Here is a 26,402-nt window from a genome sequence, read left to right as displayed (position 1 = left end):
CCGCAAAACCTTGGCACCACAATACCCGAAAGCCCCCCCCCCTTTCTTTTATGAAGAATGCAAACCCTGAAAACCTCAAAGCAATAGAACTACTCACTTCAGGGAAATTAAACTTTGTGGGGAGATAAAAACAGAGCGGCCCCACAGACATTCATATCGTGTATGTGAGAGCAGGAACCTCCAGAGACAGAATCAGGCCACCCAGCGCCTTGCTCCTGGCTCGGCCTCAAAGATCCTGACAACAGGGTTTGAGTGGAAAGTGTGAGGGGATCACAGCCTCCATAAATTCTGCCCCAGTGACACCCTGGTTTCCTGGCCCGCTGCCTGGCACCCGCCACTGAATGGAGGAGAGACTTCGGAGCCAGGCTGTCTACACTGAAAGCCCGGTTTTGCCACTTACTTGTATGTGACCCTGGGCAAGTTGCTTGCCCTTGGGAATCCTCAACTTGCTTCTGTCTAGAATGGGGGTGACACCGATGGCTGCCTCACACTGGCTGCTGTAAGGCAGAACGTGGTAGTGCATGGAGCCCCAGGATAGGCCTCGCCATGGTAACGACCTCAGTTAGCATCCATGCAGCATAGACACACGTCCTCAAAACCCTGCAGGGAGGTACTATCAATGTGCCCACTTGACAGATGGTCTTTCAGAGGCAGACGGAGAGGCTTTATGCATCTGAGGGCGGAGTGAGGATTTGAACTCAGGTCTACAGTCCAGCTGCCTAACCCCATCTTACACGGCTGATGAATCTAAAACTATGTTAGAGTTCATTGTTTTATTAAAAATGCACTGCACCATTATTATAAGAACAATATTGGAAATCTAAGAGGAAAAACACCCACTATGATCTTGCCATCATCTCAAGTCCGCTTTCATGCGCTTGCTATTGGTTCCTGCCCATGTGCAGCCCTGCGGGAAGCGCCACTCCTTCTGCTTCTTCCCATTTTACACACTGCGGCCCATCCGCTCCGGATCATATAGAATATTCTCACACACCTGGTCTGGACCACCCCAGCTTTACCATCTGCAAAGCGGCTCCACGTCATTACACTAATTTACACAAAACTGTCATGAGCTACAACCAAGAGGAACAATGCAAATAGCAGCGCTGTGCAAATGCCAAAGCGACAAACTCCTGCTTCCTGCGGCCTCACGGGGACCGTTACCGTTGTGCATCCTGAGAGCTGAATTTGGTTCAGGTGTTACCTCAGCAGAGAATCATTGGATGTTATACTGTGTTGCCACCAGCTGTGACCTGTCCTCCCGGACCGACAGCCACCCCCCGCACACACACACACAGGCTGTGCTCTGTCTCTGGGCTTCTGAGGGCCTGCGGGTCCTACTATTTAAAGGGTTTGCTGGTGATTTGTGTTGATGGCGCAGCAAAGCACTTCTGACATGGTCTGCCCTCCTCCCCGTCCCAATCCACCGTCCCTGCTGCTCCTGAAGGATCTTCCGAAATTATTTCTCTGACCATTTCAAGGTGGGGCTGACTTCCTGCCCTGACGCAGTGGGTCTACGACTTCACTGAGCCTCGGAACATGTCAGGAGACAGAGCAGATGCAGTCCCGGGCCCCACACCCAGAGATCTGACCCCCTCGTTGGCCACCACAGCCAGAAACCAGCATTTCCACGCAAGTCCAGGAAATTTGCATGCACATGAGCTGGAGCCTGTGGTTAGATCAAGACAAGGTCTCAATCCTTTGTCTGGCTTCCGGAGCGAGGAGGGCAAGAAACTCACCTCCCTTGGCTGTCAGCACTGCACACACAGGATCTTCTCAGCCCTACCCTGGACCTACCCACACAGTGGAGACCGTTGATAGTCCTGCTTTCCCAGTGATGAACCTGAGGACTGCAGAGGAAAGTGGTGGGATTTTCTAGCCCGTCAGTAGTGGAGCACAACCTAGAAGCCAGGTCTGGCTGGATCCAAAACACATGTTTTTCCTTGGCACTACACTGTCTTCACCATGTGGCCTCTGCTTATCTGTCCCATGTCACCAATTGCTACTGCCCTAGGAACACACACACACACACCAGGAAGCCTTCCCAGACCTTTGCCTCACGAGCAAGGCCTCTCTGTGGCTCCCAAGCAATTGTCCTGGTCACGGTCACGTGTCACTCTGTGTTACCATGACTTCTTCACCCACGAACCTGCCCCACCAGACTTCACTTCCCGAGGGCAGGGATGGGGCCTGCTGACCCCCTGCCCACCTCTGCCACAAAGAGCATCTGCGTGAGCTCTGGCGGAGTCACATCCATTGCTTCCCCAAGCCCAGAGCCAGGCCCCAGAGCAGGGCTGTCGCTGTCCATACACATCCCAGCCTAGTCACAGGCTCACAGCCGTCTCCCGGCATCCCAGCCCACCCATGTCTACATGTAGCCTGCCTCTCCGTCTCCATGGAGACACCAGCCCTGCAGCCCAAATAGCCTGTCCCATTAAGCTACTTTCATTCCTCAATCCCCTTTCTTGGCAGAACAGCTGATAAAAAAAAAAAAAAATCAGGTCAGCAAAATTGGTTTGGAAAATTAGAAATCATCTTCTCCCAGTTCCAATGTGTGGCACTGCTAGGCATGCCAGTGGGGGTTTCTGAGCCAGAGAAGCTGCTCCACACTTTCCCGTAATTCATGCAAGGGTGAGAAATAGCGCCTGTCAGCTCCACGACAGCACGCGCAGCGCGGCCCTCTACACACACAGCCATGCTGGGGAGGCAGCATATGCGCCCCTCTGTCAATGTCTCCCTTTGTCCAGGAGGAGGGGACCTCTTCCTCCAACAGCCAGCTACCTCCTCACCCCTCCAACCCTACACACAGACACACACACACACACACACAGACACACACACAGAGTCACACAGACACACACACACACACATACACACACACAGTCACACAGATACACAGACACACAGTCACACACAGACACAGACATACAGACACATACACAGTCTCACACACACACAGAAACACAGACACACATACACTCCCCGCCTGGGAGGAGTCTTGGAGGCATTTTCACAGAACAGGGAAAAAGGAGCTGGCCTGACGTTGCCACGCTTGCAAAGGTCTGCTGCCAGCGTGGCCCCTGGCAGCCGTCCGGAGCTGGGCGCCCAGGGGTGTCCCCACCATTCCCAGAATAGTAAGAGCAGCTGCCCTCCTTCTGGGAGTCTGGCACTTGGGCACAAAGTCGGGCAGCGGGCGGGAGAGCCTACACGACCAGCCCCCAGTAAAAGCCCTGGCCCTGAGGCGCTCCTGATTCCCTGGTGGACATTTCACACGTGTTGTCACAACTCATCACGGGGGGAGTTAAACGTGTGCTGTGTGACTGCACTGGGAGAGGATGGGAAGCTTGGGCCTGGCTGCCTCTGGACGTCACCTCCCACTCCTCCTTTGCTGACTGTACCTGGTGTCCTTCTGCTGTAATAAGTCACAGCCCTGAGTACAGCTATCTGCTGAGTCCGCGGGTCCTCCTCCTGGGCGACATCCGACGCCGCTCCCCTTGTCCCCCTTCCTGGTTCCCCTGGAGGGCAGGCATTGTGGATCTTCTTTTACAGAGCCTGGCATGCAGTGCCAGGCCTTCTTCTCTCTCACCCAGGCCCTGGCACCGGCTTCCAGCCTCTGACGTCTCCCTTCCGGCCGCCCAGAGCCCAGGGCCCATGAGCAGCTCTTCACTGTCTTCTTGCCTCTTGGGTCAGGGCGAGGGTAGGGGTGTCACTGTCCCCACACAGGAGGAGCGTGGGCCATCTCTTTTCTGGTCCAACCCTCTGCACCCTGGCGGCATCGTGACCCCGACGTCATTGCTGGGCGGGCCTGCACGAGGCACCGAGAACAAACTCTCCCACCTTCTGCCACATGTCTCGCCCTCCGCTGATGATGAGTGCTCGTCGGACGGCTCGTTTCTTGGCCTGTAGTAGAAGACGCCTCCCCGGGGTGAGGGAGGGCAAACCAGGACGAGAAGCTAGACACCCACTTAGGCCTCCCACCCCGAGCCTCGTGCCCAGCTTTGCTCCTGGGAGAGGGTGGCTCTTATGGGTGCTTGCCAGTGCTTCGTCTGCCAGGTGGGACCTGTCCTTACGTACAGACCTCCGTGGCAGGGGGCCGCAGGAGGATTCTGGCAGCCCACCCCTTTCCGAGCCCTGGCCAACCCACAGGCGTGGGTGAGTGGGCTGATTCCACAGCCACTGGGTCCAGTGAAGGCACTTTTCACCTCTAAGTAACACCTAGGGGCCGAGTTTGGCTGCCAAGCCGCAGTGGTCTCAGCTACACATGTATGTTTCAGTGTGGACTCGGGTGGAACACTTTCTGTCAGTCTGTTCTGTCCCAATAAAGGGAGAAAAACAGAGTGGGGACCAGAGAGCCTTGTTTGGATTCCAGCCCCACCACCTCCTGGGTCGCTTACACCGTTTTCTGGGCCTCAGCTTTCTCATCTGGAAATGGGGTCACTGTGTGGCGACACAGAGCACAGCACCTGGCACACAGCTGGTGCTGAGATGGTCACCTAGTTTTCATTCTCACCAAGCACTTGGGAAGAGCAAACACGCCGCAAGATCTAAAATCCTACTCCCTCTGCGTGTCCCATGGCTCCATGTTTGGAATAATTTGATTCATTAAATACTAGCAAATTCATTCTCTTATTTTGGATTCTGCAGACTCATGGGCATACCTACCCATGGGAGTTAACCAGAGGGACAAAAACAAGGACCTGGGAGGCTTTTGTTGGTCTGTTTGGCCTACTCAGAAGAAAAGAAACAGTTTCCTTGGGGTCTTGTGAAATCTTGGGACGAGGCTGAAGCGGCCATCACTACTGGCCAGAGCTGGTCTGGAGCCAGTGCCAAACCTGAGTACAGACAGCTCTCCCCCCACTTTCTGCTGACTTTGGACAAGCTCTGTGACACCTCCAAGCTTCGGTGTCTTCATCTATCACATGGGAGTTACGATGATTCCTGGCTCCCAGAAGCACTAAAAGGTGACGTCAGAACACACAGACCACCTGTCTGGCTTTGGTCTGAAGCATGTCTGGTGAGGGAATGTACCAGCACAATTTCTGCCATGGTATTATCTCTTGGGTAGAAAAGCCGACACTGAAACGGCAGGGTAGATCTGGAGCGTGAGCGTCTATTGTGTTCAGTCCCATGCACTGTTTAATTCCTCAGGTGGGGTCATTCCCTGCAGAGGAAGTTGGCTTGGCGTGTGGGCCACATTCCCACATCCAAGATGACTTCCTGGGAAAGGTTTACAATGGACAGTAGGAATTAGCAGGCATGGTGTGGTTATTTGAACACTATTTCCCACTAATCCTTTTTAAAACCAGCCCCATAAGGTATCATTTTCCCCATTTTATAAATGAAGAACCTAAGACCCAAAGACATTGAGTCACTTGCCTGAGGAAACTCAAATAAGGCAGAATGGAGAAGCAGGATTTGAACTCAGGTGTGATCCCAAAGGCTGTGTGCACTTTCTCCTCACTCCACTTCCTCTGGAATGGCTGCCCCTGGAGCGGCTGTTTGGAATACAGAGATGCCCTCCGTCCCCAAACCAGAAAGATTGCATTATTACGCTGTTGGGTCAGCTCCCCATGGAAGACCCTAAAAACCCATTAAAGAAGCCCATTCTCTGGGGCCCGCTAAGTAAATTGCCTTTTAAAAGGAAACGGAAAAAGAAACATCTGTGGCCTCAGACTTTCTATGAGCAATAACGTAAGTGTCTCTCTCAGAACCCAGAGGGGAAACTCCCCACAGGAAGGAGGAGCAGTGAGAAGTACGCGTGACTCCAGCCCAAGTCCACGATGCATTAATATGTGTGGAACCCCTGAAAGAGAAAGCGCAGTTTAAACTGGAACATTTCAAAGCAATAATTCACTGCCCGGTTTACTTTGCTATTGGCATAAGCATTAGAAAGAAGAAATGAGGGTAGGGGGGCCTGGCTTCTGAAGGAGACAAATTTCTGGCCTCCTGAAGTATTTTTCATTTAGAAAATTCAAACCATCGGTCAACTTGAACCAGAGGATATTAAGACCTTTGACAGTGAACCTCTTACAGGATGGAGAAGCCGAGGCCTTACTTCACAAGGTGGTGTCATTATAAGCAGATAAATCAAAGGCGAAAGCAAAGCGGAGACCTGAACATGTGCAGCGACGTCTAAACAAGCTGTCAGGCGGGAAGGCACCAACCTTTCCGGGTCACCCAGGGTGTGCGAACACAGAGCAGATGGACAGCAGAAGCCAGTGAAAAGGCCAGGTGTGATAAACAGGGTGCACTGGGGACTGGAGGGAACACGCCCCGTCTACAGGGACAGCAGCTGCCGGGCCCCAGATGATTCTGGTCAAGAATGGGAATGAGGCCCCAACATGGCTGATGTGCTTTTTCAAGGAGAGACGGAGATCCTAAAATATAAGTGAAACTTTCCAATTTTTAAATGGGAGCAGCAGATACCAAACTGTGCTTCTATTTTAAACCTTTCAACAACCCTGTAAAGATGAGCTGTTCAATCCTGTTTCATAGGAAATAAGGTTCCAAAAAGCAGGTGGTTCAAGATGAGACAGCAGCAAAGGCTGAAAGCAGGACTTGTCCCCTGTCTGGCAGAAGGAAGGTGACGAGGTCCAGGGTAGATCAGGGCGTGTGACTGGTCTGGGGCTGGGCAGGCAGCTCCCAGGTGGCACCATGAGCACCTGTGACTGATTACAGTACAGGGCAGGGTGGGGATTACGGGGGTCAGGGGCAGGTGTCCATGAAACAGCGCCACAGAGGCCGGGCGCCCTCCCCGGACGAGGAGGGGTTGACTGAGCTTCTGCTACAAGCCAGGCACTGCCTTCCTGAACCCACACACAGCCATCTGGTGAACACGTGCTTATCCCGTCTTACTGCAAGGACTTCCCAGGGTCACACAGGCAGGCCAGGTTGAGCCTCTATTTTCTCGTCTGCTCAGCACACCTGGGCCTTCCTCCTGTCTGAGCTGCTGGGCAAGGAGACGCCTTGGAGCTTCCACTGCAAGCTTGTCAATCACCAGCATTTTGTAAAAAATGGTCCAGACAGGAAGGCCCTCACAAATTTCACCAAGGATTTTGCACAAAGTGAAACTTGGTAAGTTCAGATGTGACACAAGCCTTGCTGTGTCCACAGGGAGTGACTGTAGGTACAAATCTGGCCCAACACGCAGACTTTGAGCAAAGAGGTCATGAAGTTTATTTATTGCTGCCTTGGCTATGATATTAATTTATTATTAAGAAAATAAAAGGCTTCCAAGGGTTGGGGGTACAGGTGGTGTGGCAGTTCACTTTTGGCTATTCTGGGATGCAGGGGTTTAAAACGGAAGCAGTGTAATGTGGAAGAAGGAGCCGGGCTCTCGCACCAGACTGGCCTGAGATCCAGTCTGCTTTACCTTTTACTGGCTGTGTGACCTTAAGTAAGTGGCACCACCTCTCTGAGCCTCGGTCTCCTTATCTGCAAAAATGGGATTACTCATAACACCCACCTAGCAAGCACACTGGAGGATGCAGAGACACTGGAAGTAAGCTCCCAGCAGCACAGGATATAGTTACTGTCATTGTCATTGAAACACATTCTGTAAGCTGTTGCCTATAGAGCCAACTGCTGACTTCCTGTCACTAAAATAGCAGGATGCCCAGCAGGACCTCTTAATTTCATCAAAATGATCTGTTGAGTCACAGCCTTGATGGACTTTCCCCTGGCTTTCCTGGAGCAGGAATCCCACCCTCACCTTTCGTCCACGATACTTGGCTCCAAATAATGGGAGTGCCTGTCCTTTATGAACAGTTCTGACTCTACAAAGACAAGCAAATCACCCAGCAGACACAGGGCTGCACACACAGCCAGCCTGCGAGGCCACAGAAACCTGTCCACAGAGCACTAAGGCAAGGGCTTGCAACCTAATGAAATCACCTCCCCTCCACCGAGTTCCCACAGCGCCTGCAATCTGGGCCCCAGTTTGTGTGCTTATTTAACTGTGACCTCCGGCCGTGCCCTCCCAGCAGCCCCAGCAGGATGCACTGGGCATTGCAATGGAGAGTAAAGAGTCAGCTACTCTTTGCAGGGTTGCAGAAAACCATGGGGTGGGGGTAGGGGGTGGAGAGCAGGAGGTTCAGGTCAGGGCCGCTTCCTTTACACGGAAAATACAGCAGAGAGCATGGAAGTTCTAAGCTCCGGCATCCAGGGACGGAAACCATAACAAGCTGGATGAGAAAGCCCGTTTGACACTGGCCTGGGCAAGTCCTGAATTCCGACTGAGCTCTTTGTTCCTTGGGGGCCCCGCCTGGAGCATGCCTCCTAGCCCGTGCGTCTGGCCAGGGCTTGGCTGCGGAGGTGCTCACTAAATCTGTGCTAAGTCAATCAATGCCACCCAACTGGTTTCATTCATCTTTTTATTACACCCTCTCTCTCTTTCCAGAAGTGATTTAAGGCAACTTCCAGGCTCCACGATTTAGTAATCACCGACACTCACGGCATGCTCACACTGTGCCGAGTGCTGCCCTGAGCACGTGACATGGGGTCCCCACTGTGTCCCCACAGCAATCCTCTGCGGTAGGGATTTTTACTGTACCTCCATTCTACACATGAGGAAAACAGCAGTGAAGTAAATGGACGGATCAAGGATGGGCATGAACCGGAGACAGGACTTACAGCAGTGCCCACGTTATAAGCCTGACAGGACAGTAAACAGGCACGCGACCCATTAAAACGTGCACAGAGTCTGGGAGCTACAAACACACTGCTCAGAAGATGCACGGATGGCTCCTATCTGACGTGTGGGGCCCTGGGGGAGTCGCTTCTGTCTCACCCTTGGAGTTTTCTTCTGTGCAAAGGGAGCGGGGACAGCACTGTCCCCATGACCGGGCAGTCATGCAGGTCGCAGGAAAGGCTGACTGCAGCAAGCGCAGGGCTGGGACCCCGGAAGGTGTCCCATCGATGTTCACCCTCCTGTTATTTCTGGACGTTGCCCCTCCACGTATGGAACGAGGCTTCTTGGCGTGTGGGTGTGTAACTGTAAAATCATTGGCAAGGCTGCCCAGTCAGCTCACTGTTACTTAAAAAGAAGAAAGAGGCCATGCAACGTGGCTCGGGGCTTGTCAGCGCCTGCTCTGAATTTCACGAGCGAGCGGGAGGCTGAATGGTTTGGTGACTCCGCCTGGGCCCCGCGTGAAATCCACATTCACCTGAGAAGTGCCTCCAACGCCCCCTTATACCCTGGGAGGCTTCGGAGAGCCACGCGTTTCCTTCATCTCCTGCAGCTGAGAAATGCAATGGATTTTCCTGGCCTCCTTTTTTGTGTTTTAAAGAACCATTTCCCCAGGGCTCCTCTGAGAACTGAAATGGAGAAAATCTCATTCATATTTTACCATGTAACCCAAAGACTTATTGTGTACCTGACAACAGGCAGTGGAGGCACAGCTAGTCTATAGCTGGCCCAGGGCCAGGCACACGGGATGCACAGGTGACATACGTGCAGCCTCTGCCCTCAGCACAGACCTTCAGAAGGCAAGGTGAGAAGCACTGTGATAAAGACAGTGCCAGGGAAGGGGGCTCCTAAGCAGGAAGGGGAGGGGAGAGGGTGGCCCAGACAGAGACAACAGCCTGTGGGAAGGAATGGAGGTGTGGGTGGCACATGATGTACATGACAATGAAAGAGGAAGCTTGTAAGGTAAAAGGGGCTGAAGAAGGGGCACGGGTGTCAGACTGAACAGTTTATTGGGAGTCCTAGGGAGCTAACAGATGTTTGACATTTGGAGTTCACTGAAGTGGCTGCATTTGAGTTTCAAAAATTACTTTGGCAGTTTGGATGGAAATTCTGTTGAAGGGGGTGAAACTATGAGGTAGTCAGGGGCTCTAAAAATAATCAGACCTGAACAAATATTCCATGATCGTCTTCTTCCTAGCCCAGTACCGAGCTAGGTATCTGGGGAGATACCAAACTGAGGAGAGAAACAGGTTTACTGGGTGCCAACTGTGCTCTGATGCTTTATATGTGGTATCTCACCTAAGCATCACAAAACAAAATTAGTATCCCCATATTTAGTTGAAAAACCTAAAGCTCAGGGAGGTAGAGAGAAATGAGTCACAGAGGGAGCTAGTGAGTAGGCAGGTCTAACGGGCTCCACCTCCTGTAGACCCACGTGGACCTACTCTGCACACCAGGGTCAGAAACAGCAGCGGCTCCAGCACAAAAAGGAAAGACAATGTGTTGCATCAGTATGTACTGTCTGCAGTGAGACGTTTTGCTCTAGATCCAAGAATGACTGATGGAAGCCTAAAGGGCAACTGTGAATACAGAGCCCCGAGCTCTAGGAATATTCCATGATAAATGACGCTGCTTTAAAATCAATTTCACAGAAATGGAGGTTTCAGCTACAGGGCAGCATTCTGGGAACATCGACTGTGGGCCATGCCTGGTACTTCCATGAATTACCACACTACCTACCCCAAGGCCTGGGACACAGTGGCTACTCTGCAAAAACTTATTGACTGAATGGGGCCACTTTGAGAATGATATCTGAAGGGAGTTAGAATTAAGAGAATGACAATGGCTTCGCTTCAAAACGTCATCTTTCAAAGCTTTAGAGGCGTAGCTGGGTACAAATGGAATTCATTTGTTTATTCTTCACATATTTACTGAAAACTACTCACGTTCTTCCAAATATCACTAAGCCAGATGATTTTACGAATCCTGTTTTATTTATTTATTTAAAAAAAAACACAAAAAAACAAGAACACCTAGAGAAACAGATTATTTCTCTACTCTTTCAAATTTTCTAGAGCACAGAGAAAGGAAAAGGCAAGTACATTCTCTTTACAAAGGCAGGAAAATACTAGTACCATACCTGACAAAGACAGCACAAAAAAGAAAACTCAACAGAACCTCACGATATTAATAACGCAAAAATTTTAAATGATGTATTAGCAAACAGAATTCAGTGATACACCATGACCAAATGAGGACATGTAACAATGGCTTAATATTTAAAAATCGATTGGCAAAATGTACCGTAGTATTAGGTCAAAGAAGCCAAACAGTCTGATCATGTCCACAAATGCAGAAAGGGCCCTGGGGCGGGGGCAAGAGCCATCAAAATGTAAATGGTAAAACACTAGAAACAGATCTGAGAGTTCTGACCAATGCAACCAGACAAGAAAATGATATTAAGAGTCTAAAGGTTGAAAGAAAAAATAACATAAGAACACTAAACACCAGAAAGGGAAGCAATATTAGCATTATAGACAGATGATACAATTTTATATGTAGAAAATCCAAATAATTAAATTTTAAACAAATTTTTCGAAACAATAAGAAAAGTTAGTACCTGCCTGGTGGCAAATGTACAAGATTCAAAAGCATTTCTATTAAATATAAATACAACCAGTTAAAAAATACAATGGAAGAAAAGGTCCCCTTTACAATGTCAACAACAAATAGATAAAATACTTTGAAATAAATTTAACAAGAACTGTAAAAGTGATTTTAAAACTCAGTTGAGAACCTTGAAAGAAGACTTCAATAGATGCAGTTAAATCTTGTCTCTAGATAGACTCAATATTTTAAGGGATGTAACTTCTCCTCAAGTTAATCTATAAATTCACAGAACCCAAATTAAAAACTAGCATGAGTTTTTTGGAACCTAAACAATACATTAATATTTTTTCTGAAGAAATAAACATGCAAGAATGGGTAAAGAGTTTCTGAAAAGTAAAAGGAATGAGGGAAAAACAGTTTACACAAGTTTTAAGATGTATCGTAAAACTATGTAATTGAGACAATTTGGTATTGCCTCAGTTTTCAATACCAAATAATTGTAAGATCGATGAAAGAAAAGGGAACACAGAAGTAAACTCAAATACATATGGGAATGTGGTGTCTAAAGAAGGTGAGCTGTCTAGTCCGAGAGGAAGGATTAACTAATGAGCATAGACCAATTAACTGGCAACTGGCCAATCACAAGGAAATAAGGTTGGATTCCCCCATCAGACTCTACAGATTCCAGATTGATCCAAATTTTAACATAAAAAACAAAACCATGAAAGTGCCAGAACAAACCATGAATTGAGGGTGGGAGAAAGCCTTCATTTTGGTAGAGTCGAGTATGTCAATATTTTCCTGTATGACTTCTGGAGTTTGTGATGAATTTGAGTTAAAGCAAAAGTAAGGAATCCCTCAGGCTTGAAAAAGAAGTTATACCATAAACAAAACCAAAAGGCAAAGAAAAAACAACTGAGAAAGTACCAATAAATGAGGATGAATGTGCCCCTCGCTTTGGGAGGAGGCCGTGCAAATCAGCATGAAGGAGTAACAAGTGGTCCAACGCGCAGGACGTTTCCCAGGAAAGAAGCAAAGGTCCACGGTCAATCAGGCCAGAGAAAGAGGCTCCATCTCACCACGAACGAAAAACACACAAATTTACACAAATCGGAGGTGTCATTTTCTGTCACATTGGTGAAACTTTTCAAGATTGGTACAGCTCTCAATGTGGGCAGAACACATTGGTAGGCACGGGGGAGGAAGTAGAGATTGACGGGAACCTTGGGGAAGATAATTTGGCAAAATCTATTAAAATGGAAGACTCACATACCCTCTGGCAAGGATCTAAGATGAGGATTCTCATACCCTCCAAGTACACCTGTGAAACATATGAAGGGTGCACAAGTGCGCACGCATGCACGTATGTGTGTGTGTGTGTAGACACACACCAGGAAGCTAGGAAGCTCCCTGTAGCAAAAGACTGGAAGCTAGAACAACAGGAAACAGAAGGATTATGCGTCTCCTCACTGTGCAGCGATTAACGAGAGCAAACGGGATCTCAGTGTGCTGAGCGCGATGACCTGAGATGTGTTATTAAGGGGAAACGCCAGGTACAGAAGGACATGTACAAAATGGACCCATTTTCCCATTGGAGAAAATGAAAAAGGATATCAAATGTATACATGCGTATATATGGGGATATATATATATACATATATACATATATATATACACACACACATACATACATATATATATATATATATATATATATATATATATAACGTGTATACAGACACACACACACACACACACACACACACACACACACAGACATGCAGAAAATACCTCTGGATGAGAACGTAAGAAATGATTCCTGGGCTGCCCAATAGAACTTTCTGCAATGATGGAAATGCCCTATAAATCTGTCCAATATGGTAGCCGCTGGGCTCATACTGAAATATGGCTTGTGCGACTGAGGAATGAAATTTTGAATTTTATTTTATTTCATTTTGATTACTTTACATGTATGTAGCCACATGTGGACAGCACAGACATAGATATTTTCAGCGAGAAGGGTTATGAAGGGAGAGAAACAGAGACTATTTCTTTCTATACTGTTGCAATTTTGTGGCTGTACGTGTGTCACTCTTATTTAGAAAGAAAAGTTCCTGACCTCCTATTGTTTTCAAGGTCCCAGGGTCCATAGTCAGAGGGGATGCAGAATTGAATCCAGGCTTTCACAGGGCCATGGAAAAACGCAGATATGGAAATACGTGCATGAAGCAGGTCAAGTTGACAAACTCCCCCCAGGGAGGAAGGTCCCAGAGGAGGAACCAGTCATCTCCACATCCCACAGTAGGGGAGAGAGAGGAGCTGTTTGGACAGGTGATGTTTGCGCCAGACCTATGAGAGGAATAGGTGTGCACTGGACGTTAGGGGGAGAAACGCATTCAGAGCAGGGGAACAGCTAAGCTGAGGGGTGGGGGCAAGAGAGGGCAGTGTGTTCAGGATTCCACGAGTAATTTAGGTTGGCAGGAAGGATGTGGAGGCAGGTAGGAGAGGGGGTTGAAGAGATGAACAAGAGACGGGCTCTGAGGACCAGGTACTATGGACGAAGGGGCTCAGGGTCCTCCCTGAAGGCCAGGGGAAGCCCCAGAATGGTTTTAAGCAGAAGTGATCACGCTTTGAGACAAGACCCTCACTGGCTGTGACTTGGAATGTCAAAATCAAAGACTGAAGCCGGAAATGAGGGTGCAGTTGAAATATATGCAAAACTTATTTTTATCCTCTATGGAAAAATCACAGTAAGGCTATTTGTGGATCCAAAATTGCATTCTATACATTTTATTTTGTCCACGAAACAATCACATTTGGTCTGTTTAGAGTTATGCAGGACCCAGAGAAAAGAAAAGGCAAAGGAACGTGTTATTCCCACCTTCCACAGCCATCTCATTTTTCAGTAAGCCCCCGAGGAGTTGGAGAAGTCATGTGTCTTTACCGTTACTAATTCTTCTAGGGCTTCAAATCTCCAGGAGATGAGTAGGATAAGAAACTGAATACCCAACAAATCATACATGTCCCCATAGGTTGACTGTGGCATGATTTCTCTTTTTATGTCAATAAACATGGTGGTAAATCCTAGACCAAGGTTTCTTAGCCTCCGCACGATTGACATTTGGGGCAGGATCATTCTTTGTTGTGGGGACATCTGGTCCCTTAAAAGCTTAACAGCATTTCTGGCCTCTGCCCATTAAATGCTAGTAGTGAGCAACACAACACAACACAACACAACACACACACACACACACACACACACACACACACACACACATGCCATTTCTGACAACCAGAAATGTCTCCAGACATTGACAAATGTCCCCTGGGAAGCAAAATCATCCCTGGTTGAGAACCACTATCTTCGAACCTCAAAGATAGAAGAGCCATGGGGACCAGCCCACCCAGTTTCCTCATTTCACATGCGGGAAAACAGGCCCAGAGACTGAGACAAGAAACCACGTTTCCTTACTCCGTTTAGACAATTGTTTTTAGAGATTACAAATCCTTTTCTTAGCCTCAGAGAAATGCAAGAAAAGAAAAAAAAGTTGGAGACATTTTAATTCAAGTCAGTTTCATCTAGCCGAATATTCATTTATTCTTTCTCTCTCTCTGATCTGCACGGTTCATCTTAGAATTTCTATTTTCTAACTTGGTTTTCTAGCCACAAATGCTATCAAAAGTAATAATAATAATATAAAAGATGATGGACACATCCACCCACTCTCATTCAGCATTTTTCCTTTTTCCTTCGTTCATAGTGAAGACCTCTGGGGAAGATATCTGACATAGGGGCCGTCCTATCCCAGGCCCTCTGCGAGGCCCCTTACAAACATAATTGTTACAAAGGCCCTCCGAAGGGGTCACTGGCATCCCCATTTTACAAAAGAGGAAACTGAGGCTCACAGAGGTGAGGTGACTTGTCCAAGATCACACAGCCAGTGAGCCAGCATTCGAACCCAGGTCTATTGGATCACAGCTGAGTTCAGGTGGTGGAGAATCAGGATGAGTTCATGATGGTCACCCTGGTGAGAGCAGAGCCTGCTCAGAGAACCAAATTCCCTCCGAATTGCTCAGATCACAGAGCTGAGGAGCTTGTCAGCATCTCCAGGAGGAGGCTAGAGCTATATGGCAGTTGCTATGACAACTAGTTTTCTTATAATTATAGAACACTTCGGTGACACGACAAGCTGCACATACAGTCACTTTGTTAGGACCTGTCTTCCTCTGACAGTTCCTGGAGCTTAACCATCATAAGTTAAAAAAAGTAAAAAATAAAAAACCCACATTTAATATAATCACGCATTGCAGCCACCGGAGGCCCAGAGAATGAGAAAGTCAGGAGATTAGACCTCCTGCCGTGTGATGGGACCTGTGAGGCAGGCCACATGACAAGCCATGAAGAAATGGCATTTCTCCCTTGGGAAATGTTTGCTTCTGTTTCTCTTTTGGATCAATGCCTTTCAGGACTTGGCCAAAAGTGTATTCAAAGAGAAGAAAGAAGAAAGGAAAGCCAAAGCAAAATTAGCCGAGTACTTGGCAAATAGCAGGGATAGACAGCAAAATTTTAGTATTCTAGAGACCACTTCTCAGTATAATTTAGCCAGTTCCCCAGATGAGCAGGGTTTCCCGATGTGGGAGACGGTACAGACAGAAGAACACACACACACACCCTGCGGGTCTAACTGCCCTTATTGGCTGTGTGTCCCTGAGTATCTTAACTAACCTGGCTGATCCTCGCTTTCCCCATCTGCACATCAAAAATAATGCCTCCTCCATGAGCTATAGTAAAGATAAAATGGAAAATGACTAGCCAACTACCTGGCACATAATAGGAGCTCAATAAAATGGAAGTTATTGTTATTAATTACAAATTGTAATTTCTAAAGTACGGCTTTACTTGCCATCAACATCTTCCTTTTATGACCCCACGTGGGATTTAAGAAAACTTTATGAGGCTCTGCCTTCAGAACTACCTTCGGCCATCCAGCCAGGAAGCAGGAAAGGCACCGTGGAAAGGCTGAGCCAGGAGGAAGAGCGAGGCCGGGGCAGCGTCAGTTGAGACAGACAGCCACGGAGGCAGAGCCAGGCACAGCTGTCCTCTGGAGACCCAGCCCGGGTGGAAGCCTCCCATCCAGTCAGACGACCTGCTCCCCAGAAACGAAACTGCCATGTAATGACAAGAGGAAGCTCTCGCGGAAGGAGCTATCATGTGACAGTGTTGATTTGTTACCTCACACCAAGCCTACGACACAGCTGTCACCACCCCATTTTACAGACTGGGAAACACTGCTTCAGAGAGGTGAGAGGACTTGCCTTCGTTCTCACAGACCTGCAGTATCAAACCCCAACACAGCATCTTCCTTCTTCAATACTGCCTTTCACACAGTTGTGTGCTGGTCAACCAGCTCTTGGGGGCGGGGGCGGGGTGGGAAGCATGATTTGTAGGGTTTGCCCATTTCCACGGTGTAAATACTCCCACCAGGTGGTTACAAGCTTCCAAGAGTTCAACAGCTGGTTTACAAACTTTTCCTCGTTGTCTGGGGAGCGGGTGTGCACCAGCTGTAGCCCACCCCTGCAGGAGATCCTAGGAACCAAGAACATTCACTAAACTCTACAAGGCTCCTACTAAAGTCATTACCAAGTGACTGTCTTTACTGCAGCATTTATTTCCCAATGTTTGATCCCATGAGAATCAGAAGCTGGCAATAGAAGCAGCCTAGTCATTTGGCCGTAGAGCAGTTGCTGGATCACCCAGTCCCTCATCCAAAACCCCAGCACATCCCTCCTGACACAGCACCATGAATGGTTTTGTAAAAAAAAAATAAAAATATTAAGCCACATTTGCTTTTCGATGATCAATGAATCACAATATACATTCTGGAAGGTCGCTCTAATAGTATAATTCCATCGGGCCAGGAGAAAGCACCCAGCCACAGTCACAGGCAGCATCTTTATTCTGCATCTTTATTCTGACTTTCAGGAAAACCCTGGCCAGACGTCAACAATAAACACCAAACACCACAGCAGCCTTTCTGGGCCAGGTACTCACGTGCAAATCCTTTCTGCACTAGGTAACGACTCCGCTCCTAACCCAGCGGGCACTATTTTCAATAACTTACCAAAAATGTTCCTCAAATAATTTTTTTAAAAATAGGAGAGCAATAAAAGCAAGAAAAGACATAATAAAGTAAAATGTCTGATCTCCATGTGCTGCCGTCAGCAAATATGAGAATCCCACCGATGCAAGGCAGGCAGAAGCAAAGGGCAAAGCTACAAATGGGTTTCTCACCTCCCTAGGAAAGAGGCACCGGGAAGAAGCTGCTTATGGGGATGTGTTATCTTCTAGAGGCGGAGAAGCAAAGCGAGGGCCCCAATTTTAAACAGAGATACTGAAACGAGGAGCCACAGCACTGGTGTTTATGACCGCCGAGTTTCTCCGTCAGCTGCGGGGCATTTCTGTGTGCTCAGTCACCCCTCTGCTCGGTTATCACACACACCTTTTGGTGGCCAGGTACTGGCAAGGCTCCTGGGGGGGCGGCAAAGATGAAGAAGACACTAACCCGGCCTCAGATCGGGGGGAGACACCGCAGGTAACTCAGTTACGCCAACACTGTGAAAGCGGTGCTGGTATGCAGGACCGGGGAGCAGGTGTGGGAAGCCCAAGGAGCAGGACAGACGAGGAAGAAAGGGGAGGCAAACAGGCAGGCAGGCCACAGTGTGGCCAGGACACGCCGGGTGGCGCTGAGGTGTGGCGGAGACACTGGGAGGGGGAAGCACAGAGCTGATTCTTATTTTGTTCTGACAGGTCCTGGCTTGGTGGCTTTGGGAGTCACGTCACTTCTCTGAGCATCAGTTTCTTTACCTATAAAGTGGGGAGAGTATTAAGGGTACCACATTGCTATAAAAGCATTTTTAACAGATTCTAGATTATACGTGTTACAGCTGATGTGTGGAGAAATAGCCTACCCCAAAATTACTGCCTACTCCCCAGGAATCAAAGAAATGGTTTCAGAGGTCTCTGTTGAGAGCCAGAGGCCCAACAGTGAACTGGCTGCTCTTTGAACAATTCCAGGTTTCCCAGCCACATTCCTGGGGGAAAGCCAGGAAAGGGAGGCCGAGGTCTGTCTCAACCAACAGACAAAATCTGGCTAATTAGTCAAGAAGCTAAGAACCCAGGAGGAAGAAAGGGATCCGGACAGGAAGGTAATGAAATGGTCCTCAAGGCCTTACACTATGTTATGTCAGGATTGTGTCCTGGCTTATAGATGAGGAACCAGGTGCTCAGAGAGGTGACGGGACTTGCCCAAGATCGTGACGCTAAGCGGTAACAGGGACATAATCAGCTGCCCGGGGGAGTCCAGCCCCAGAGCCCACGAGTGCCCCCAGAACACCTCTCATCAGCTTAACACAAACAGCCTCCAAATGCAACACTCACTTCCTTCCCACACCAGCCTGGGGACAACCAGGTCTGAGCGTGGCCAGATGCACCAGTCCCCTCCATGCCACCAGCACCCTCCACAGAGAAGTCAGCATTAGAAGCACCCCAGCCCCTGGGAGTCGGAAAGGAGGTGCTTCTCTCTGCATGCACCCCTCTTCTCAGATATAAGCCCCATGGACAATCTTTCACATCTGTCGCCCTCTGCAATGACTGCGAGAGCCCTCTTGGTTTTAGAAAAGACAACAATTCCAGGCGATTCCTTCAGCCAGTCTTGCGCAGTTCACCCCTCCCCACCCTGTTCTCTCTCAGCGTAATTGCTGTGAGCTGCTCTCTCCAGGTCGGTTTTGAAATGTGCAGTCACGAGCCGTCCCACCTCTGTGAAGGTACTAAGATGTGGGATGCAGCATCCTGGCTGCTCCCATGGTTACCTCTGCCGTGAGCAATAGGCTGGAGGGGGGCCCAGCGCCACGCTCCCTAAGACCAACTGGAAGCTCTGACTTCCAGCCCTGGGTCTCCAGCCCAAACCTCCATCCTGCCTCCAGACCAGTTACGTCCAAGGGCGGGTGGACCACCACCTGCCCCCACAGCCCCCAGGCTCCTCCCACCCAATGCATCACCCCCAGCCCAGGCCCCCCAGCTCCCACTTGAGTGGATGGCATCCTCCTGGCCTAGTCAGCCAAGCCACACACCTAGAAGCCCCCTGACTCCCCCCTCTCCAGTAAGCCCTGTCAATTCCACCTCCTTAACAGCCCACCTGGACCGAGCCCCGCTGCAGCTGATAGCTCAGAATCCGGGCTCTGCTTACTTGCCACCAGTCTCCTTCCTAATGTTTACCCTCACCCCAGCAGATGCCTCCTCCACAGGACCCAGAGGGCGCTCTCGTTAAGAACACAGAAGAGGCTAACGAATGTTCACAGCTTTATATAAGCAAAGGAATTGCTCCATTCCTCTCATTTTGTTCCAAGTGGCAGGGCCGTCCGCCCACACCTGACAGTCAGTGCTGACAAAGGGCTGCCCCCAAACCCAATGCCCTTCCCTTCTGGCCCCCAGGACTAACTGAGTCCAGCTGTGTGGGGATTTCCTTCCGCAGGCACTGGACCCTGAGCCAGCCCCTCTGTTCCTCCCAGCTGACGCACTTCTGTTCTGAATTATCACATGTCTTCATAACCATCATTTTAAATGACTACTAAATAAGGAATAATTTCATCATAAACTTGTAATACTTTATTTGGTAAAAAGAGCAATTTTTTAAAATAATTCATTTCCCCCCCTGATTATTGAAATGATACATGCTCGTATGAATTCTGGAAAGCACAGGAAAATAAAAAGAAAATGGAGAACTCTCATAAGCCCCTAATTCAGAGTAAACTAAATACCCTGGAAAAACAAAACAAAACAACAACAACAGTCTCTTAGGAAACTGTTAAAAACAGTCCATCCTATGGCTATGGTCTATTTACGGAATCATGAGAGTTGAAAGCCTGGCGTTGTTTCCAATACTTTGATTTTATAAATAATACTGCAATAAACAATCTTGTATGTGAACCTGGGCATGTTTCTGAAGGTCTCTGCTGCCAGGACAGGTGAGCTTCACTCCCCGGCCTGGGGCACGTGATGCCCCAGGATACGCCCCGCCCTCCCCACACAGCTACCTGCTGGTTCTCGCAGGTACCTGCGGCCCCTCCAGGCCATGTCCACCTTCACTGGGCCCACACTGTGCTCCAGACACTGAAGCCAAAAATAAGAGTCACCCCTGCCCTCACAGAGGGGATCAGTGTCCAGGGGAGTCCCACATTCTGGGGGTGCCCACAGAGCTGCCACATTCCCTCAGGCCCACTGATTTAGCAGGGACAAAGTGAGGGACAGAAACAGACCAGTGTGCTTATCAACGTACACGCACCAATTCCCAGATAACCAACCAAGGGCTGCTCCCCTTTCAAAGCCCCCAGTCGCAGTGGACACAAAATAGCTGCTATTAGTTGTGTGCTCACCATATACAGAGACAAGTGCTTTGCATGTATTCTGTATGTTACCCTCCCAGCAATCTTCCTATGACGACCATGCGATAAGTGAGGTTTACTGCCCTGCTGTGGCCTCCTGGCTGCCATAGGGGGGAAAAGGGCTCAAACCCCGCCAGACTGCGCCAGTATCCGTCCACAGAGCCACTGTTCTGCTGTCTCCAGGGCTGCTTTTGCCTCCTAAATCTGTTAGGTCGGCCCGCATCTCTCTATCCGCTCACCATCCTATCTGAGTCGCTGCTGCTTTTTCACTTGGATGCCTGCACTCAGCTGACAGTCTTCCCACGCTCCCTCTTACCTGCTGCAGTCCAGCAGCCACGCAAAAGCCAGTGCTTTGGTCCAAACCCAAATTCAATCGTGTCTCTCCCCTTTCTAAAGTCTTTCAGGGGCTCCCTTTATGCTTCTAGCATAAAACCCAAACTCCCCCACTCTACAAGGCCTGGAATTGTCTGACCTCTGCCTGCTTCTCCTGCCTCATCTCTGCCTCCTCCCCACACCCCTCCTACAGCCCAGCCTCCCCTCCCCGAGTCCTATTCAGTGTTGGACCAGCTTCCCTCCAGCCTCAGGGCCTTTGCACAAGCTGTGCTCTCCTCAGCCACTAAGTCCTAAGCGACCCCGCCAAGGTTCCTCGTACATCCTCAGGTGAATGCCTCCCGGCTCCTCCAGCAACTCATCCCAGGGACATAGCTGTCCGTCCTGGTGACCCCTCCACCAAGAAACAGAAAGTCACCCAGCTGGTCTTTACCATTAAGAAGTCAGCTTTTCTCTCCCTTTGTTTTTATTGTATTTTGTTGCAACCCTCCAGAGACTAACACCTGAGTTTCTTTACACATTTTCATCACATTTCCTGGCAATTGCGATGGAAAGGCAGAGAGATGGGGACAGGAGGAAGAAGAGGAAATGAGACACATTTATCTCTTATCAAATTATCTGAACATGCCAGAGCAGGAGAGAGAGTCATCCTCAAGAGGCAGAGCTCTTGTTATTGGATTAGACGCAGTGACCCAGACAGAGTGGCCTCATGGTCTCCTCCCAAAATAGCCCACATCGGTTTGCACTCCAACGGCACCTGCGCCATAGCACCAGGTGTCTGCGCTGGCTGAAGCCAGCCTTACCTTTACTCTTCCTGTTATACCATCGAGAAACTGACCGTAAATTCAGCGATTTTCGGCACCCGGAACGTCCCTTTGTTCTTCTGTTCGGGCTGATACTCTGTTCGTGTCTTCACAATCACCTGAAACGGTCAACCAGTGTTAGCACGCATGGCGCTGAAATACTTTCCCTTCCCTTTTCCACTGCTAGTAACTCAAATTCATTACACAGCACATAAAGATCAGGAAGGAAAGAACCTCCCTCACACACTCACACACGCGCGCGCGCACACACACACACACGAAAATTCAAATTACCCATAATACCTCCCCATTCCAACAGAGACAACCATAGGTGACCATTTGGGTCACACATTTCTAGATGTTTTTATATGTATATTTGCCACTTATAAGGATCTATATTTTCTTTTTATGATGGGTTTATACTTTATGAATTATAACCTGCCTTTATCGCACAGCATTATACCAACATTTTTTTCACAAATATACGATTGTATTTTGCCTTTTTCTTTTTTAAAGATTTTATTAGGGGAAGGGGAACAGTGTGTACTTCCAGGACTTTTTTCCAAGTCAAGTTGTTGTCCTTTCAGTCTTAGTTGTGGAGGGTGCAGCTCAGCTCCAGGTCCAGTTGCCGTTGCCGTTGCTAGTTGCAGGGGGCGCAACCCACCATCCCTTGCGGGATTCAAGGAGTTGAACCAGCAGCCTTGTGGTTGAGAGCCCACTGGTCCATGTGGGAATCGAACTGGCAGCCTTCGGAGTTAGGAGCATGGAGCTCTAACGGCCTGAGCCACCAGGCGGGCCCCTGTATTTTTGCCTTTTGATGCAGCATAATACTACAACTAACCTAATTAGCCTCTCCTGTTGAATAGTTACATTGTTTCCAGGGTTCGGGTTATATAAACAAGCTGTGATGAACATCCTAGCTGAACCTTTGCACATATACTTAATCCCGATTTGATTTAGGGACTTCCACAAAGGAAAACATAAAGGTCTATCGAATCTATTGTATCTTCTTAGTTTTCCCAAGACTGAATATTTTACAGAGGTGATTAATACCTTATCAAGAAACGCTGCCAACCTGCCAAGGCATTTATGGAACTCCCTCCCACTGTGTAGGAAAAGGGGGAGAAAACTGCAGAGTGACAGATGATCCGTGACTACTAGTGCGAGTGCCACAGTGTCCTGGGGAGCACAGAAGCTGGGGGAGCCTCAGGGCCTCACCTACAAAACATGGAGAGTGATCAGAATACAGCCCCCACTTACCAAGGCTGTGCGCCCTGTGAGCCATAGCCTTGGGGCAATGGGCGCCTCCGCCTTGTACAGCAGGCAGCATTCTAAGACGGCCCCCTAGCTTTCCGCTCCCAGCCCCCACCCTGCGTGCCCGTACTGGATAATCTCATCCCTCAGAAGAGTGCACAGCGTCTGTGAATGTGATGGCCCAGCCACGCCCATGATTACGTTACGCTGTGTAAAACTCCATCAGAGCAGACTGGAGAGAGAGTCTCCCGCTGAGATACTGTGAGAGGGCCGTGCAGCTAGTACCTTAGGGCAGCCTCTAGAAGCTGAAAGCGTCCTCAGCCAACAACGGGTCACTCAAGGAAATGGGACTTCAATTCTACAACCACAAGTAACCAAGTAACTGAATTCTGTCAACAACCTGAATAAGCTTGGAGAGGACCCCCACCGCCAGGGGAGAATGCAGCCCAGTCAGCACCTTGATTTCAGGCCTGTGAGACCCCAAGCAGAGAACCCAGCATCTGTGCCTGGACCTCTGACCTACAAAAACTGTCAGATAATACATTTGTGTTGTTCTGAGACACTAATTTTTGGTAATTTGTTACACAGCAATAGAAAACGACCCCAGCTTCCCACATTGCCAAGTTCACATCAGCTGTCTCGTGGCTTCATCTCTTTGTTCCAAGATTCTTAACCATCACACTGGTCTTCAGCATCTACATATCACACATCATATGTTGCACAGCATTTGCTTCCTAGTCCTTCCCTCTGCCCCTCTATCTCTATAAATATCTTTCCCAAAGCTGCTCATAAAGCTCAAAACCATTTTCATCATTCCATGTAAATTTAAACGGCCCTATGCTGTAGCTGACATGCTGAGACAGGAGACAGAACTAAAAATATAGGACTGTCAGAATGAGGCAATGAATAATCATTATAAGCAATATCATTCTAATTGTCATAATAAACATTGTGTGGTTGTTCCTCTAGCATCCACCTCCATCATCAATCAAAAGCCTTCCCCCCTATTCTTTTTAGGAGCTCACCCCTGCCCCACTGTGTGGCAGCCATGTGGTTATGTGGGATCCCTCCCTCCCTTGATGACTGGGATGGTCCCTAATTAGGTTAAGCCAATCAGAGCATACTATCCTATTGATTACAAAATTTTGATTGGCTCAGAGGTGGGCATGTTACCCAATTTGGGCCAATGAGGTACAAGGCAGTGCTGACTAGAGACTTGGGGAAAGAAGCCTTCTTGCTCTTTAAAGGTGTTCCTCAAAGAGCATCCTCTCCCTCTGGCTGTTGTAGTAGGAGTTGAGCTTTGGAATTGCTGACGTAATCATTGCCACTATGAGGAGGAGCCAGGATGAGGACAGAGGCAGCACACAAAGGAGGTCAGAGCCTAGAGGGACACGGGAAATGGACATGGGCCCAGAGGATGCCCTGCCCTCTGGGTCACATCTTGCCTGAAGGCAGATCCAACTGGACTCCGCAGTCATGGGGGTAAATATGCACTGTTTGCGCCTTGATCCAATTTGGGTTAGGTTTTCTGTTACTTGAGGTAAACACTTTGTATCTGATACAAATGGGTTCCAAGAAAAATGAACTGAAAAGCTATTAGAATTCATTACGACGGCCAAGTACTAAATAAGTATAACAAAAATCAATAAATGTCCTTAGCTCCAGCAAAAAAGATACCTCAAAATGCAACGAGTCCACCTAAAGATATATACAAAAACGTATGCAGACACTTTTCTCATAATAGTTCCAAAATGAGAACCCAGGCATCCATTAACAGGAAGACGGATAAACTGTGGTTTATTGATAAAAATGGAATGTGACCCAGCAACACTACACACACACACACACACACACACACACACACACACACAGGTCAATCTCACAGACTTCACATTGAACAAAAGAAATCTGCCACAAAAGGTTTTTCTTATATACTGTATGATTTCATTTATGTCAAGTTCAAAAAATATATTTATATATTATTTGTTTATATGTTTATAATATATAAAGAATATATATGATATTTATAACATATAGGATATTTCTTTTGAAAGTATCCCATTTGCCATTTACAGTAATGGGGTGGGGTGCAGAGTCTAGGCAGAGTTGGGGGTCCTAGCCCCCTTCAAACCCATGTCCTGTACCCCCTAAGCTGTTGTTTACGTCCTGAGTGACTTTCTAATGAAAACTGTTCCTTTGGCTTCACAGCCTCCCTCCTCACACCACCAAGTTCACACACAGGCCAAGGGACAGGTGGGCACCTGACCCTGTGTTGGTCCGCAGGCATCTGTTCCACGTTTTCTCCAAATCAGCCCAGGTTCCGACACAGTACTTTACTTCTACCCCAGGAAAGTGCTAGCTTGTCAGAACCCCACCTCCACGTCTTTGCCCACCTGCCTGGAACAAATGGACGGTTGGTCCTCTGGCCTCATCCTCTGACTGCTCAGTGGCCTCTGAAAGGCTTACTCACTCGCTCCTCCTTGAAACGCCCTCCTCCCTGGGCTCCCTGGGTCCCTGGCAGTCTCTCCTTGCTTCTCTCCCTACTGGCTGACCAGACCGCCTCCGTGTCCTCTGAGGCTCCCATCCCCCTTCCGCTTGACCTCTCAATGTCAGGGCTAGGTCACGGGCACTCCTCCCTCCTCCTACAAGACCCCCCCCACCTCCCGCAGAGTGTCCCCATGCCCGTCACTTCCAAGTCCCTCTTTATCCTCATATGTCACAGTTACATCTCCAGTTGGGACCTCCCCCAGCACGCAGATCACCCCACTGGACCTCTGCCTTTGGGTCAGCATCCTAACCGTACCGTATCCACGGCAAAGCTCTTGGGTTCCCCGACTCACCTGCCCCTCGGCATTTTCTTCCCCATGTCATCCCCAGCTCAGAAAATAGCAACATTATCCACCACCGTTTATGTCAAATCATACAGAAGAATCTCCCATGGTCCCTCCCTTCCCTTTATTCCCCAAATCCATTCCATCACCAGTTCCTGCTTTCTCAACAATGTCTCTCGAGTTGACCCATTTGATCAGACACACGGCTGCCACCTGGCCCAGAGCATCATCACCTCGCCATGAAGGTTTGCTCTGGCCAGCTTCCTGGTTTCCATCCGTGCCCTCCCCAAACTCAGGAAAATGCTTTGAAGACTGAGAGAGCAGCGTCTACCGGCAGACATTCAGAAGACAGCAGGAGGCTGGCACCTGAGCAAACTACAGAAGTGGTTTTGAGTGTCCAGAGGACAGGGCAGGTGATGTGAGGGTCTGACTGAGGCTCTGAATGCT

The 26,402-nt window shown here is 48.8% G+C and overlaps 1 protein-coding gene across 1 annotated transcript in view; it reads right to left on the bottom strand.

The window, feature by feature from the left end:
- NSG2 (neuronal vesicle trafficking associated 2) overlaps positions 1-26,402 on the bottom strand; it is a 44,317-nt gene that overhangs the window by 7,878 nt on the left and 10,037 nt on the right. Inside the window, exon 3 of the mRNA XM_019741508.2 lies at positions 21,906-21,989. Within this exon, the coding sequence (XP_019597067.1) occupies positions 21,906-21,989 (84 nt within the window). The remainder of the gene's footprint in view (positions 1-21,905; positions 21,990-26,402) is intronic.

Source organism: Rhinolophus sinicus, linkage group LG10, assembly GCF_036562045.2.
Source record: "Rhinolophus sinicus isolate RSC01 linkage group LG10, ASM3656204v1, whole genome shotgun sequence".
Taxonomy (NCBI): domain Eukaryota; kingdom Metazoa; phylum Chordata; class Mammalia; order Chiroptera; family Rhinolophidae; genus Rhinolophus; species Rhinolophus sinicus.
The sequence above is the reverse complement of the archived record's forward strand: the minus strand, read 5'-3'. Positions and strand labels throughout refer to the sequence as shown.